Source organism: Peromyscus maniculatus, chromosome 3 (assembly GCF_049852395.1).
Source record: "Peromyscus maniculatus bairdii isolate BWxNUB_F1_BW_parent chromosome 3, HU_Pman_BW_mat_3.1, whole genome shotgun sequence".
Classification (NCBI taxonomy): Eukaryota; Metazoa; Chordata; class Mammalia; order Rodentia; family Cricetidae; genus Peromyscus; species Peromyscus maniculatus.
In genome coordinates this window covers 111935730-111952642 of record NC_134854.1, presented here as the reverse complement: position 1 = coordinate 111952642, position 16913 = coordinate 111935730, and the positions used below count along the sequence as shown (strand labels likewise).

Below are 16913 nucleotides of genomic sequence, written 5' to 3'. Positions count from 1 at the left end.
GGGTGACTGTACGTGACATTATTTAACATGAGATAGGGACTCCTGAAGGTTCCAACAGGGTGACACAGTTGAGGCGCTGACTTCCAAAGCTCTTGCTGTTCATTAGTAAGTAGACAGATGCTGCAGAACAGGAATGGGAAAAACACATGGGAGACAAAGGATTTGAGAGCAGCCTGGAGTTAGTTTCTGGAAGAATTCTCAGGGTTGGGAAATGCAGAAGGATAGAGGGACTGGTCGATGACACTAGAGTTTATGGTTGGACAACTTACAGGAATGTGTTGTATTTGGGAGACAGGTACAGGTGGGATTCCAAGGTAACCCTGAGCTGAGTTCTGACCATACCCAGCCCCAGCTTTCTCAGAGAAGCTGGAAGTGAGGACCTACCTCAAAGCAGAATCCAGCAATGTTGGGACATTGCTGATCCCAAAAGGGGAAGAGCCTTGAGTGCCTGCCAAGTGGTACTTGGGAAGACAGGTCTGCAAAGGAGACCAGGCAAGTGTGGGCAGAGGCAGCCAGCCTCTGGAGCCAAGGAGCAGAGGCAACTCAGGGAACAGCTGGATGAGCACATCCTCAGGCTGGCAGTGGCCTTCACATTGTTACCTCCCCATAGTGTTCCAAGTAGACTGCTGAGTCTGTGTAAGGCTGTGGAGTGGACAGCACAGCCAAACACGTGAAGCAGCCTTGTCAGCTCTGTACCAGGTGTGCAGCTGGGAAGCCCACGCTTTGAGCTGGACTTCTGGGCTAGGCTCCAGGTTCCGCCACCAACCAGCTAGGGAGCTTGGGCAGGTCTTATGGCCTATGCAGTCTCAGTTTACCGCATCCATACAGCACAGCAGAGATTTGTACAGGACGCCAAGTGTAACTGAGAGAAGAGCCTCACCTCCATTCGGGGGCATGGAGAACCAGCTCCTACCCTCAGCCTGGCAAAATCAAAGCACAACCTTTTCCACTGTTGCTGACACTTCTCCACCATGCGGAGGGGTGGGACTTCACTGGGAAAAACCAGTTTGCAGAATCTGCTGAAGCTAAACACACACCTACCGCGGCCCTGCACTCCAAGGTCTAGAGTGGGGAATCCTAGTGCATCAGCAGGAGGGGGGGGGGGATGCAGGGGGTAGCAGGAGGGGGGACACTTACTATCCAGAGTGGCCCACACCACACAGTGAGAGAAAAGACTGTCCAAGAGCCCCTGCACTCCTCTCAGAGAAGATAGTGGAATCCTATTTCTATAGCATCCCCAAATAAGCCACACAAAAGAATATGTCATTCGGGGAGACAAAATATAAATGGTCACACCCAGAGAAACAGCCAGGCAAGGATGAGCACAGGGAAAGAGGGTGATGGCTGCCTGGGAGGAATAAGTAGGGACAATGGTCCTTACCGGGTGAACTGCACTGGGTCCCCCAGGCTGTACCCAGCCAGCGCTCGCCCCTCCCATGACCACCTTTTGTGGTTGCTCTGTTCCGTTCTGCGCGCGGCTGCCTGCCTCGCTTTGGTCTGGCTACCTTGCACACCGGGTTCTCTTTGCGCCCCAGACCGGGCGCACCCAGCTCTGCAGGCCAGTCCCGTGCCCACGGTCCGCCTGGCACTGTCTCTATCCTGCTGGCGTGGTCTTAAGACGCCCCGCTGCAGGACCGCGTAAGTCCCTGAGTTTGGGCATTTCGGCACGCGCCACCGCCTGCGGCCTGCGAGGTGCAGTGCCTGTCCCACCTTAGAGATTGGGAGCGCAGGCCAAGATGAGCAATAAGACCAGGGCAAGTGCTTCCTCCAGCCTCAGTTTACCCTTCCGTGGACGAAAGCTCGGCTTCCAGCCCGTGCTCGTTATACAGTGCACCGACTCCTGGGACCACCCCGACCACCTCACCCACCCCTACACCAGCCCAGAGTTTTAAGGCTGAGGTGGCATCGCCCTTTGAAGGCAAGCGGTGGGGCCCGGCGCGCGCGTTCTCGGCGCGGGGCCGAGCGCCCCCTGCAGGCCATCGTGGGTCCCGCCCCGCCTCCCGGCCCCGCCCCCGGCTTCGGCCGGCGCATGCGCGCGGCACAGCGCTCCGCGGGGCGGCGAGAGCGAGGCCGGTCCGCAGCCGCGCGGCGCTCAGCGCCCCATTCATGCTGGGCAGCGGCGACGCAGCCACGCAGCGGAGCGGAGCCCGGGCGCGGCGGCCTCGGCCTGGGCGGCCTGCGCGGCGTGGGCGGCCCCGCGGAGGGGCAAGCGGCAGGGCGCGGCGATGGCCGGCGGCGGGGCGCGCCCGGGGTTGTCGGGTGAGTCGGGGCGCAACTTTCCCCGCGGGCGGCGGGAGGCTCATAGCGGCCCGGGGTCCCGAGTGGCTGGGGGAGCGCTGGCGGTGGCCAGGGGGTGTGCGCGGGGACTGCGGCGCGCGTGTCCGCGGCTGGCGTGTCCTGCGGCTCCGGCCGGGCGCCCGCGTGTGTCCGGGCGCGGTCTCTGCGAAAGGCTGCTGCGTCCCGGCGGGTCGCAGCGCGTCCGGGGGCCCTGCGATCCGGGCGGCGCAATGTCTATGGTCGCAGTAGCGGCCCCCTCCTCCAGGCAGAAGAGAAAGTTTGCAGTGGCCCCGCGGGGAGGGCCCTGCGGGTACCCATGTCGGCCCGTGTCGCGCCGGGTCGGACCGGGCCGCGGGCGGGGACGTGGGCCGCAGGCGAGCGCCGCGCTGGGCAGGCCCGGGCAGGGCCGCGGGATTTGGGGAGGTCCCGTGCTGCGCCTTGGGCCGGCCTCGGGCCGTGGGGGTGGAAGTTGCAAGGCTTCGTGGGGACCCCCGCCCCCTCCGGCCCCAGCGCGCGAGTGAGCTCCGCGGCCAGCCCCGGCCCGCAGGCCCTCCACCCGGCGGCTGCAAGGGGCGGTGCGGTGCCACCGGAGAGGCCGCCGGCTCGGGCCTCCTCGGCCTCCCCCTGCGCAGGGCCTCCACGGGGTCATTCCTTCCCTGGAGGCTTCCCCCCTTGCTTCCTGGACGGTCCCAGGCCTGGGGTGCGGCGAGGACCGTGGCGGTGGTGGGCTTACTCTGGCTGTTGCGGGGAAGGGCGAGCGTAGACTCCAGGGAGGCCCCTCTGCCTGCAGAGACCCCAGGTGCAGCCCTGGAAGGGGATGAGAAGGCTTCTGAGGGGTTACTTGGTGCCAGGAGCTGTCTCAGGCTCATCTGTGGGGTGCTGGGGCCACGCCCCTTGAAAGAAAGGGGTGTGTTGGGGGGGATGGGAAGGAACTGAGCCTCTGCCCCTCAGCCAGGCTCCTACCTCCGGCCCTCAGTCCCCTGGTGCTGCCTACCCCCTCCAGCAGGTGCTGCCCGTCTTCAGTTCTGTGGGGGTGGTGCTATCCTGTGTGTCTCCAGCCCTCCAGGAGCACCCCTAATTTTCCCAAGTCCCTTGCTTTTGGGGGGTGAGCAGGAGGGTGGGGAGTTGCTGCATTAGGCTGGTCAAGAGTCTGCTGGGTCTGGGAAGCGCTCAGCTAGTGCCCTAGGCAGAGGCGCAAAGCAGGGATTCTACTTCAGGGCTAAGCTGTCGGGCAGCGGGGAGGTGGCAGCTTGGAGCCCACCAAAGGTGTCTTCAGACCCAGAGGACAGCATGGGTGGAGACTGGGGGTCTGTGTACAAGGTTGGCTGAGATATGTGTTCTTGGGTTTGGGGCCAGAGAAGACGTCGTGGACAAAGCCACATCCCATGGAGCATCTGGCCAGGAGTATGGGACCCCAGGAAAGGCCAGCAGCTGGCACCTTTTCTGGAGAGCAGGACTCCAAGGCCTCCAGGTAGAGAGTAGGCCACTGGAGCCCATCTCCTGTGACCTCCCACAGGGTGGGGCAGGGTGACAAGGCAATCCTCTGGCTGCTGAGGGGGAACCACTAGGTGAGATGACAAGACCAGCCTGTCCACACCCATTAGGGCTCCAGAGCAACAGGACACAGGGAGCGAGCTTTCCCCCTGTGAGGGCTCTGAGGTCTTTGTTTCTGAGCAAGAACCATGGTGCCATCCAGGGTTAGGAGAGGGCAGGGTACCGGCTCTATGCACTCCACAGGAGGCCTGTTCCAGAGTGGCCCCTGGCTGAGGCCCCCACCTACGAGCCTGGCCTCTCTCTCTCTGGGTCCCTTCTGCACACACCCAGCACCACCATGGTCCTCCTGTTCAGTGTCTCACTTGTCCATGTTGGGGAGCGCTGGCCATTCAAGCTGCCCCATCTGCATTTCTAGCAGGAGTGTTCTCCATGCCACCCTCCTAGAGTACCTCCACCACCCCACCCCACCCCCAGTATCCCCTGGACCTGGTTCTTGTAGAGCAGGTGGAAAGGCCCCTCTGGGAGCTTCTGTAGGCTGGCCAGGAAGCTCACAGAACCCAGAGCCGTCTGTTCCCCTCCCCCAGCCTGGCCCAGCACCCAGTATCAGACCCTCCTTTTCAACACACACTGTTTTCTGAGTAGAACCTGGCTGCTTTCCTGCCTGGGGTCTCTACAGGAACTCTAGCTTTTAGTCCCTTTCTATCAGGGCTGGCTGTGTGACCTTGGATCTGTCTGAGCCCTGAGTCTCGTCTCTCCAAACTGGAGAAAGTAGCCCAGGCATCCCTGCTAGCCTTTGTGCGTGGTAGGTGTGGGCTCGGGATCCCCTCCTTTCTGGCCGGCAGCCCTGTGCCCCCCAGGCCAACCCCTTCCCAGCAGCTTCTGTTAGGAGGCGGGGGAGTGGGCCCAGGGCCAGGCTGGAGTTTGGATGGTGGCTTCTTCAGCCAGGGCCCTCCTGTTTAATATAAAAAGTAGGGCCCGTAATTGCATTAAGACGTGTATAATTATCCCGGAGGAGGGGAGAGCCCAGCCCCTGGTAATTGCAGGCCTGCTTTGAACTGATAAACGGTGAGTGATTCATGTTTTCTTTGGAGTTCACATGGACTCGGTGCTCAGCCCAGGCCCGTTTGGTCTGCAAGCAACCTGCTCTCTAGTCTGCGTTGGTTTGGCGGGTAGGAGACTGGTGGGGGTGCTCTCCCCTCTGGCTGCCTGTGGGGGCCCCTGGTGGCTGCTCTTCTTGGGGCACAAGGCAGCTGACAGCCTGCTGGGAGGTTTCCTGCGAAAGTGTGCCACCCGGCATCTGCTCTGGGATTTAAGCCAACACTTGTTGCTGCCCTGAGCCTCAGTTTCCCCATCTGGATTCATGTTGAGGACAGCTTTGTCCAGGCCTGGCTGGCCACTCCTAGTGCCTTGACTCACTTGTTCACTCAGTCACAAGTGTTTGCTGAATCGGCTTGGGCCCGGTGGCTCTGGAGAGAGAAAGTGTGACCTATTTGCACCCAGCTTATGTCCTTTGGGGAGAGCATTTGAGCAATAAGTAGCCAGAGCCACTAACCAGGCCTATGCCACAGATGAAGGCAGACAACTGAATGCTAGCAGCTACTGCCCTCATGAGCAGGTCATCTCAGGCTTACCTGAGCGGCTGTGGGGGCAGAGCGGAACGGCCAAGGTGCCTTGTGCGCTAGAGTAAGACATGGAAGATGAAGGCCTGAGCACCTGTAACTCGCTTCCTGCCTCTGGCTAGCTCCACACCTAGACTTGGAGAGGGTGCCATCTCTAAGTCTCAGTGTCCCCAGCTATGAATGGGGCTGTGGGTGAGGGCAGTGTGTGGGAGTATAGAGAAGCTGTGTGTACTGGCTGACTGCCCACTCGCCACACTAAACACTTCTGTGGTCAGACATCAGCCAAGGAGTGGGGTAAGAGGACCCCCACCCCAAGCCCACAGGGCAGGCTCTGTGACCCTGCTGTCCTCAAGAGTATGGCACCTGTCAATCAGGAAATGGACTTCAAACTGTTTCAGCCACCAGGAAAGAAGTGTTGCTATCCCTTTGGTGGCTAGGGAAACTGAGGAAAAGGGATCGTCTCCATTAGGGCCGTTACATTTGACCAACACTACTCAAATCTGGAAGGTGGCACTTTCCAGGGGCAGTGGGTACACAGTTGGATTTGAGGTGGCATGCCAGGGTTTCGGAGGCAGTGCAGGTCCAAAAAGTGGCCCAGACTGCCTCATGGGGTCCTGGCTGAGGGTAGACAATGGTGGAGGGGCCAGGAGTGGGCAGAGGACACTGTTGAGGGCTGGGATGCAGGGAGCCCTCCCTCTCTTTGGAAGTCGTCTTTGCTTAGAGTGCAGTATGAGACAGGAGTCCTGGAAGGGGCCATTGTGGGCAGTGCCCTCTGCCTGGGGGTATGGGATTTCTAGTGGGAGGTACTGCTTCTAGATTCTTCCTTAGAGTGCCGACCTTGAAGTTTGTAACATGCTGGGCCAAGGTCAACCAGGGAGGAATGCCAGAGACAAGATCCCATAGAAAGTTGGGCGCACTAGTCTGACCCAAGCTCGGAACTACTGCCATGGGGCTGTAGAACTGTGGGGGAGGGGCTCTTTCTGGTGGTCCTTGTGGGTGTGGACGCTGTGCTGGGGGTTGTTTTAGAGTCTCAGGGGAGCAGTCCACACATCAGAGAGTGTCTAATAGTGTGGGGCATGGCTGCCCTGAGCCAAATGGTACTGGCAATCACCAAGGCAGCTGACACTGTGTGGAGGAGGATATGTGTACTACAGCCTATCTCTGCTCAGCTTTGGTGGGGGACATTGATGCAGGGAACATGCCACTCATCTGAGACTGAGGATCCGGAGAGATCTTGATCCTCGGGGCATGGGCAGGCCCTGAGTCAGGGTCATGTGGACCCCAGACCCTTGAAAGATGTCCTGTGTTCCTGGACCCATTCTTATCTTGTCAGGAGTGGCAGGGCACAGGCTGTAGTGGAGCACCCTGCTGCCAGGCCGCTATCCTGTTTTGCTGCTGCTAGCCACAGTGTGTTCCCTGTGACACTTGGCTCACCCTTGCTGCCTGCATGCCTCAGGACACGGAAGTGCCTTCTTTGCTCCGTTCTGTCTGGGTAGTGGTAGAGGGTCTTTTTGGAGGTATCTACATAGCTTACACACACACACACACACACACACACACACACACACACACACACACACACGGGGAACTCATAGAATGGGGAGGCCATGTGTGAACGCCCTGTGCATAAGTGGGCAACACCACACTCACACCCTCTCTTGCCTGTTTTTTTTCAGGGCCAAGAAACCCAGTCCCATGATGCTCACCCCTACAGGACCTGAGTACCTTGACCTGAGGCCCCAGCCCACCATGCCACTGCCAACCCTGAGCCCTCGGACACTGCTGCTGCTACTGCTGCTGCTGCTGCGGGGTGTGTGGATGGCCATCAGCTCACCCCCAGCTGGCGTGGGTCCACAACCCGCCTTCCGCACCTTTGTGGCCAATGACTGGGGCCTCACCCACCTGGTGGTTCACGAGCAGACGGGGGAGGTATATGTTGGCGCAGTGAACCGCATCTACAAGCTGTCAGGGAACCTGACCCTGCTTCGGGCCCATGTGACGGGCCCTGTGGAAGACAACGAGAAATGCTATCCGCCCCCCAGTGTACAGTCATGCCCGCATGGCCTGGGCAGCACAGACAACGTCAACAAGCTTCTGCTGCTGGACTATGCTGCCAACCGCCTGTTGGCCTGTGGCAGTGCCTCCCAGGGCATCTGCCAGTTCCTGAGGCTGGACGACCTCTTCAAGCTGGGCGAGCCGCACCACCGCAAAGAGCACTACCTGTCCAGTGTCCGAGAAGCCAGCAGCATGGCGGGGGTACTCATTGCCGGACCACCTGGCCAGGGCCAGGCCAAGCTCTTTGTAGGCACGCCCATCGATGGCAAATCAGAGTACTTCCCCACGTTGTCCAGCCGCCGGCTCATGGCTAACGAGGAAGATGCTGACATGTTTGGCTTCGTGTACCAGGACGAGTTTGTGTCATCTCAGCTCAAGATCCCATCAGACACGCTGTCCAAGTTCCCAGCCTTTGACATCTACTATGTGTACAGTTTCCGCAGCGAGCAGTTCGTATACTACCTCACCCTGCAGCTGGACACGCAGCTCACCTCCCCCGATGCCGCGGGTGAGCACTTCTTCACCTCCAAGATTGTGCGGTTGTGTGTGAATGACCCCAAGTTCTACTCTTACGTGGAGTTCCCCATTGGCTGTGAGCAGGCCGGAGTGGAGTACCGCCTGGTGCAGGATGCCTACCTGAGCCGGCCAGGCAAGGCCCTGGCCAAGCAGCTGGGCCTCGCTGAGGATGAGGACGTGTTGTTCACCGTGTTCGCACAGGGCCAGAAGAACCGTGTGAAGCCACCCAAGGAGTCGGCGCTGTGCCTGTTCACACTGCGGGCCATCAAGGAGAAAATCAAAGAGCGCATCCAGTCCTGCTACCGTGGCGAGGGCAAGCTCTCACTGCCTTGGCTGCTCAACAAGGAGCTGGGCTGCATCAACTCGGTGAGTGGGGGGAGGGGAGTGGGGGGAAGGGGCTCCTGCCACCCTCCCTGGGGTCACATCTTATCTACACCTTGCTGTCCCTGCTCTATGCTGGGCATGTTTTCTGCTTTCTCGCCAGCCTGGTCCCCAGCCCTGTGAGACAAGACCTGAACCCAGCGTACCAGCCCCAAAGTCTGCTCCTAGCCATAGCATCACCGTGTGCCTTAGGAAGTGGGTGATAGCCCCTGTCCACACAGCTCCAAAGCCCTCAGGGACATTGGATAGTGATGACCATTTTTAGATTGCTCCCCTTTTACAGATGAGGTTAATAGAGGCTAAGAGGTAGATTGACTTCCCCAGGGTCATACAGCCAGTACAAGGACTCCAGATACTGCTTCTATGGAGCTTATCTCCCCCATATCCTCCTGGCAAGCTGCCTGCTTCCTGGAACCCCACCATGCCCAATGCTGGGTGCTGAATGCTCCATGGGATGTACTCCGAGAGAGGCCCTGTCATAGGGGCCGCCCAGCTACCCTGTGCTAGGTGCTCTACAGCCAGTGTTCTCTGTCCCCAAAGCCAGCTATTCCTCCAGCAGGTTTCCCATCTCTGACTGGAGCCACAGGCTGCTCCTTGGAGCAGAGTGGAGCAGTGAGAGTCCCTGCCTCCTCCAGGGGTGCCACAGGCGTGGCTGGGCTCTGAATGCAGCGGGAGATGAAGCCACCGCTCTTCTCTTGGCTTCTCAGGAAAGGCATTGTGTTCCCACATGGACTCTGGGTGCCCTGCTCCTGGCCTCAGACCTGCTCATTACTCCTGACTATTTCCCAGGGATTCCCAGCCTGGCTGGCCTCCCTCTGCATCCGTATCAGTGACCTCTACCCCAGAGGAGAGCCAGCTGTCCCTCTTCCTTCTCCCCAAACTCCGGTCCTGTCTACCCCCCCCCTCGTGCCTCTACTCTCCCCCGTCTCCGGAACCTGGAGGTATTGATTGCTTCCTGCCGGCACAGCAGGTCCCTCTCTGTGCCTTCTGTGTGTGCCCGCTCCCTCCTGCCTTACACATCGTCTTTGTCTACACGCAAGGTGCAAATGTACGATTTGCAGCAGGAATACTTCTATTGGCTGTCCCCCAATTCTAGGCCATTACTTCCTTTGTCCATCATTCCCGTTACTGGAGTAGGCTGGCCTGGTTCCATGTTGGGGGCCCTACAGCTCACCCACCCTTCCTTCACGCGTCACATTCACTGGACCTGGGCTGCTTCACAGGCCCTGTGTCCCCCCCAGAATTTTATGGGCCTTGTTTGGGTCTGGGTAGCTCTATGGCACCCCCCACCCCCTCCCCGGGCCTTCCTTCCCCAACCTTGTCCCCTGCTCTACTCAAGGTGAAGGTCTAACCTTGCCACTTCTTACAGCCCCTGCAGATCGATGACGACTTCTGTGGGCAGGACTTCAACCAGCCACTGGGGGGCACGGTCACCATCGAGGGCACACCCCTTTTTGTGGACAAGGATGATGGCCTGACTGCTGTAGCTGCCTATGACTACCAGGGCCGCACCGTGGTTTTTGCTGGCACTCGCAGCGGCCGCATCCGCAAGGTCAGGCCTGTGTGGGATCGGAGGGGCCACCCCTGGGTAGTGTGTTTGTGTGTGGGTACAGGTCCCATCCAAGGGACAGAAGCCAGATTTTCTCTGACAGGGAGACTGGGTCTGTGCATGAGGTGGGTGGGTGCATGCCTCTGTGCCAGGCCCAGTGACCTTGAAGGGCTCAGATCTCGCGAGTGCCTCTGAAGGGCCTCCTTCTTTCTGGGCTTCCCATGGGAAGTTTTCCTCTGTCCTGTTGTGTATCTGGGGGCCCAAGGGGCTCGTGATAGGGCTTGTGATTGGCTTTGTTCTGCTGAACAAGACTTTCAGGGTCATTGTACAGAAGCCAGGGTCCTAGAGGACGGCTTGGGTGTCTCGAGGTTGGAGGGGAAGCTTGTGTAGATGTTGGGCAGAGCAGGACTGTGCAGGCCCCCTCCCCAGTGGGCCCTCCTTTCAGCCCTGGGAGATCTGGTGTCTGCTGAAGCAGCACTCTGTGTCAGCCAGCTCCATTCCCACCCACCATGCAGCCAAGCTAGGCCAAGGCCAAGGGCAGGGCAAGGGGAGTGCCCCGCCCCCATCACACCATAGCCCAGTGCCCAGGGAGCGGGTGACTTGAGTGATGGGGGCCCCGTTCAGGCCTTGGGGTGAGGCTGGGTCTGTGTACTGGCTTGTTTGATTTCTAGCCTCTCTTCCTCTCCAGGACTGGTTGGACAAGGGGGGACTTCCAGAGGCTGTCGGTCTGCCTGTCCCTGGGTGGGCAGTGGGCAGGGTCCCCACCTGGGTGGAAGAAGGCTCTAGTAACCCTGAAAGGTGGAGTTGCCTGGGTACCCAGAGGACCATCAGGCAGGGCCAGGAGATGAAATAACAGCTGAGAGCTCTTGCTGACACAGCCCCCTCCCTCTGGCCTGCCTGCTCGCGTGCCCGTGGGTGAGCCTGGGCCCAGGGCCAGGAAGGCCTGGCTGCTCTCAGCCCCTTAGCCTGGCATGTGGAAACCACGTCCCAGCCTTGCCTGTTCTGTGATCTCTGGGAAGTCCTCGTTCTCAGTGTCACTATCCTGGGGTGCTGCTGGTGGTCTTGAGGCCTTGGGACCTGAGCTGGTAATTGAGGGGCCTCTGGGGTAAGCAAGGAATCCCATGGATTCTTTACTGTAGAGTCCCGGCACCTGGCCAATGGAGGTAGGTGGTTGAGCGGCTCAGACTAGGCCCCTGCTGCCCTCGGAGCCCTGTCCTGTTGGTTGTGACTCCTAGGTGGTGTAGGTGTGGCCTGGAGCTCCTTTTCTATAACCTAAGAGTGTCTCGAGGAGGCATACGGGACTGGGAGCCACTGAGAGAGGTGGGTGGATGAGGGTTGAGAAGGGTCATGGAATCTGGCTGCAGTAAACCTAGAGACCCCCATGCCTACCTCCCAGCTGGAGATGGGCTTCTGTGGTTGGGAGTGCCCCTTTTGATGTCCTGTGGACTGAGGGGGTGGCAGACAGGCCCCAGTGAGCTGGGAGAACAGGTCCCTCCAGTTCTGTCTCCTCATTGCCTCCTGGGCCCCAGGGCCCCTTGGGTTACTGGCTTTCACTGGTGAGCTCAGAGCATGCCTGTTCCCCTGAGTCTTGGTTGGCAGTGCTCCCACAGAGAGGAAACTGAGTCCTGGAGTGTGGAACCTTGGAGGCTGTCCATGGGCAGAGGCTGCATTGTGGGCTCTCTCTGTGGCAGAGGTTGGATTGCCAGCCCTTCCCCTTTCCCCCATGCCCAAGAGGGCAGGTGGGGGGCAGGGAGGAGGGGAGGCCCCCTGCCTAGACCAGGTTACCCCCTTGAGATTATGTTTGGACAGTCCAGGTGAGGAGCTGGTTCTTTGTCCCCAGCCAGTGTCCTCATCAGGCCAAGGGCCTCTGTTCCTGCCCACCAGAGCCTCGCCTGTGACTTAGGCTCCTGGCATCCCTGGGTGCAGATGGCTAAGTGCAGCTCTTGAGTGGATGGGGCCTTTCTAGGGTGTATGGGATCCGCTGCAGGAGGGGGTGTGCAAACGGCATTTCATTTAGATGTCTGTGGTTGAACTGGGTCCATGCTGTGCCACTCAGGACATGGATATCATTATGTCATGGGGCCCTGCTGTCCGACCCTTCTCACCCAGTCCGCCTGTCCCAGTGGGATTTCATGAAATAGTTCAACAGGTGTTCCCCTCTTAGCGATCATCTTTTGTTGCCAGTGCTGTGCAAATGAGGTGTTTCTGAAGTTTTGTCAGCTCTCCTCTGGCTGTGAGAGCCTTACTTCTCCAGAGCCTAACAAGCTCCCTACTGTGAGCATGCGCTGAGTACTCAGGTGACTGACTCACCCCAAGCCTCCCAACCATCCCAGCATCTTTTCACAGATTGGGAAACTGAGGTACAGAGCAGTCATGTCACATGAGTCCAGGGCCCTCGCTCCCTCCCTCTCCTCTTCAGTGGGTCCTTGGAGGATGACTGGAACCTAGCAGGGCTCTGAGACAGGCTCTGCCTTGGTGACTCTGAGGAGCCTTTCTCCTGCTGTCCTTTTCTCAGTCACTGGTCCCCAGGACTGCATCCAGGGCTGCTATGATGGCCTTTGAGATTGGGGTGGCCTCCATGCAGCACCTTTAGGTTGTCCCTGGGAGTAGGGTGGAGTCCCCTCTACCTGTCCTGGCTTGGAAATGCCTGTAGCTCCCACTGCTGGTCCTGGGGCTGGTCCACCTCCAGGCAACAAGATGCTCACAGGCGGTACCTCCCCAGATCATGGCCCTGACAGATGGCAACTTTCTGTGCTCCCCTGTTCAGGCCAGTACTAGCCTCCTACATCTGGGCTTTGGAGTGGCCTCCTGAGCCCTCTTGTTTTTATCCATGCTCCTCCCACCCCTGAGGCTTCTGGGCCTGGCTCTGCTGACTGACCAACTGTGCTCAGGGGTGCCCATGGCCCCACCTCTTCCCCACTCTCGGCACTGTGTGTTGGAGTCTGGACTCTAGGGACCCCAGGCCATTGCCTGACCTAGGGCAGGCAGGCTGGGCTGGCCCCTCCCATCTTTCCCAGGCCTGGGACTTCCAGGGCTTTAAAAAGCATCTAGGGAGCTCCAGAGACTTGGCTGGCCCTAGGCCAGGCCCTGCCAAACGTGTTGTTGTGTAAAATTGTAGCGATTAATTTAAGACCTGCCAACTTCAGCTGCTCAAGGCTGGCTGGGGTGCCCCTATCTCCCCCTTCTTCCCCAGAGCCCTGCCTGCCAACATGACCCTCCCCCCAATAGAGGCCATCTCTCTGTAATGTCCCTCCCAGCATCCTCCTGGGCCCCAGAAACCCAGCCCTGTGAATAGCTCCCCCTACAGCTTCCAAAGAGCCATTTCTGGCCAGAGTTCTCAGTTGCAGCTCTTGTTTGGTCCTGCAGGATGGCCCAGGTTCCTCTGCAAAGACGGTCTCTGGACTCCTGCCAAGTACTTGCTCCAGGCTACTGCAGAGCTGGGAAGGAAGGGGTACCCCAGGCCAGTCACCCTGTCTGTTTATACTTCAGAGCCAAGGGACTGTACACTCTGAGGTCCAGCCAGGTCCTCTGGTAAGGGTGCCAGGTGTTGCCTCTTCTGCCAGGGTACCTGCCCCCCAGCCCCTCCAAGAGAATCTGGATGTCTGTATTTTTTCATGTGAGAGTTTGTTCAGTGTTGGTAATTAACCCACGTTTTTCAGAAAGTTCTGTGAGCCACCTAGTGTACCTTTGGACCACTAGTTTGTGGCCAGAGACCCACGCTGTGGGATTATACAGCTGAGGAAAGGCATCACAGGCCAGTGGGGGCACCAAAGCTGAAGGAAAGGCCTGAGGGAGTACTCATCTTCTTGGGCCAGTCTGGGACCCAGCCATTGAGGAGGGAGGTCTACCCTGGCTTTCCCAAAACCCCTTTCCTTTCCTGGACTTGGATGAGTGTAAGCCTCCCTGTGAGCTGTCCATAGGCTTGGAGAGGGTGGAAGACAGGACTGGGGTGTGGGTAAGGGCAGGGCTGGTAGTATTCACTACAATCCAAGACCACCATACCCTCTTGCCTTCTTGCTGCTGTGAGCCTCTGGAACAGAGGTGTGGCTAAGGTACCCAGTGTCCTGGCAGACCCATGCTCACTGGCCTTGAAGGCCTCACCCTTCAGCCTGTGCTGCCCATCTGTGCAGGCATAGATGTCTGGCTCTCCCAAGGGTGATAATCAGTGTCTTTAGAGGATGTTCTGAGAGGTGGGCACAGCTCTGCTCAGCACAGCTGAAGCCCGGAGCAGAAGTGAAACCTCCAGCCGCTTGCTGTGCACTTCAAGCACGTGCCCGTGGCCTTCTTCATTTACAGCTGTTTCTGCTGCTGGTGGAGTCTGTGCTGCTGCAGCCTGGCTGCCTGGGGACAAACAGCCCCGCCTGCCACCACAGGCCCTTGACCTTGGATGCCTCCAGCTTGCCCTCTTTGCCTCTGCACCCAGCCCTGCTAGAGACCCTGTGTCCTCAGAGGCACCCATAATGGTGCCCACAGCGAAGGCTCACTGGGAGACACATCACCTTCCCCAGATCCCCTCCCAGGCTCTGCCCATTCCGGGGATGCCCTGGCTGACCTCTCGCGGCTGTCGTGCTGGGAATGGGCTGAGTCATGTGCATTTCCTTTGTGTCCTTTGCTCAGCTGCTGTGTGTGAGGGTCATCCTGACCACAGTGCCAAGCTGTGGCCTGCTCTGGATCCATGAGCTACACAGTGTGTGGACCACATGCAGGTCGAGCATGCAACCCTCTGCCTGGAATGCCGTGTTTCATGCAACACTGCTCCAAGGACCCAGCCTTTGGCGGACAGCTTCTGACTGTGTTGGGAGGAGCTGCTAGGCTCCCTTGATCTTTTCTTCTAACCTCTGATGTCTTGTTCTGAGCACTAGGTGGGAGACCCATGGCTCTGCTTGGCAGAACTGTTTCTACTTTCTCCCTCAGCTGGTTGTGAGTAGGGAATGGAGGGGCTCAGGCTGCCTGCCTTCTGTGGAATAGATTTGCCCCTGTGGAATCCATGTACTGTCATGGTGCTGAGCAGACATGTGTGTCCCCTGGGAGCACTACACCCTCTTGCTGGTTCTAAAGGAGGCGTGCAACCAGGGCCTGAGTCAAGACAGACTTGATCAGTGCTAGCTAGCTCCTAGCCCCAGTGTGGTAGCACCTGAGCTCCTAGTGGCCACAGGTCACGCAGATTCACACGGAAGTCACCCTTAGAACAATCAGCTGACATTGTGCCCTGCTCTGAGTACCCACCCTCGGCATCCCTTCTCCTGGTAGCAGTCAGGATCCATCTATGGCAGGGAGGCCAGAATAGCCCCAGCCCAGGTCTTTCCTAGGACAAGTGTTTCATGAGTAGAGAACAGTGGGATCAGAGCTCCAAGTCTCCCGGCAACCTTCAGTAAGATGCTCTCTCCTACAGAACTGTGAGCCCCTGAATTCTCACAGTCCTAGGAAGTGGGTCCTGGCTAGAGTGACCCACTGTGTGGAAGAGGTCAGTGCAAGAGCAGGCTGCAACTAGTCCTCACAGCCCTGGCTGTCCTCTGCTGGAGCTGCAGCCTCCTTGCCCCCTACTTTTACGTGTGGTGGAGGTAGAGGCTTGAGAGATGTGACTCCTGGAACCCCCGCCTACAATTACAGCTAGTAGGCACCTTCAGACCATGTTTTGTCATCCAGTTATGGGCAACAGAAGTGTCAGCTACACTTACACTCTCAGACTGCCTGGCCTTCGAGAGTGGTGGGGATCCAGGAAGGGGCTAGAGGAAAGGACTTGGTGGGAATGGAGGCTGCCTTATGTAGCCCCTCCTGTGACAACTTCCCACGGCAGACAGGTTGGCGGTTGTGTCTGCAGAAGCTAGTATGCTCACGGGCTGCTGCCCCTGGTCTGTTCTCTCCCTGTCCTAGAGAGTGAGATCGGCTCACCCAGTATACCAAAACAAGCAGGGAGGTCAGGGCTGGCTAGTTTGTAGGGTCAGCCCAGGCGGCTATCTTGGGGTGAGCAGAGCAAGGGACCTCTCCTCTCTTGGGTTAGGCAAAACTGGGCAGCCCCCTGCCTCCGGGCAGCTAGGGCGCGTGCCGGCCTTGGCATACAGCCTGGATGGCCCAGACATCCTCTTCAGCAACCCCGCCTGCCCTCAGTCTGGATAATGGTCCTATTGTTGGCTCTGGACTGGACGGACAGCTGACCTGGCCAGGCTGTCAGCTGCCTGCCCACCCGCCTGCAGCAGTTGGCAGGGTCTTAGAGGTGATTGGAGCCCAGCAGACAGGCTGGCCAGCCTGGGACTCTGGCCTTCCCCACTAGTGGCAGCCTCCGCTCCAGCCTGACAAGGCTCTCTGGCCTTCCCTGAGGTGTCCTGGGAGCCATGGGTAGGGTCCTCCCTGGCCTGCTGGATCGTGGTAGTGCTCTGTCCACTGGGGACATCAGAGTCTGACCTGGCTTCTCTCCTTAGTCAGCTCAGATTCCAGGTCCACCTCCAACAGAGAGGACAGAGACCTGAGGCTTGAGAGGCACAGGCACGTGGTGGGGGAAGCCTGTGCTACCATGCTGGGGTGAATAGATGCTGGAGCAGCTTGGGACTGTGTCCAAGGAGGCTAGGTGGCTCCACCACAGCCTCTGGGGACAGTGGGCAGTTGAGGACAGTTATGGAAGATTCTAGTGTCTGGGGAAAATGTGAGGAGTAAGAAAGCAACAGCTGGAGGTGGTAAGGATGCCTGGGATGCCCCAGCCTATGCCTTCCCATGCTCCGCCAGCTGCCCAGTTGGTTTTCAAGGGGCTGCTGGACCAGCTGTCTCAAGGTGGGTGGCCGTGCAGTGGACAGCTGAGGCATCGGCACGTGGGCTCTGCTGGCCCTGTGCACACTCACTCCACCTTCTGAAGCTCTTGCTTCTGCCCTCCTGGGATGCCCTCCTGGCTGACTCCCCAGCACTTGAGGGTAGACTGTGTCCCCACTTGCAGTAGGAGGTCTAAGGCTTGGTTCCTCTCACAGGTTCTGTGTGAGTCTCAGTTTACCTCCTCTCTGTGTGGTCTGATGAAGCTGGCTATACCGTAGTGA

The 16913-nt window shown here is 59.0% G+C and overlaps 1 protein-coding gene across 1 annotated transcript in view; it reads left to right on the top strand.

Annotated features, from left to right (window-relative positions):
* Window positions 1-2062: 2062 nt before the first annotated feature.
* The window catches only part of Plxna1 (plexin A1), a 46717-nt gene continuing 31866 nt past the window's right edge, over window positions 2063-16913 (top strand). Inside the window, exons 1-3 of the mRNA XM_076567316.1 lie at window positions 2063-2259; window positions 7067-8327; window positions 9712-9894. Of these exons, the coding sequence (XP_076423431.1) occupies window positions 7086-8327; window positions 9712-9894 (1425 nt within the window). The 5' untranslated portion in view covers window positions 2063-2259; window positions 7067-7085. The remainder of the gene's footprint in view (window positions 2260-7066; window positions 8328-9711; window positions 9895-16913) is intronic.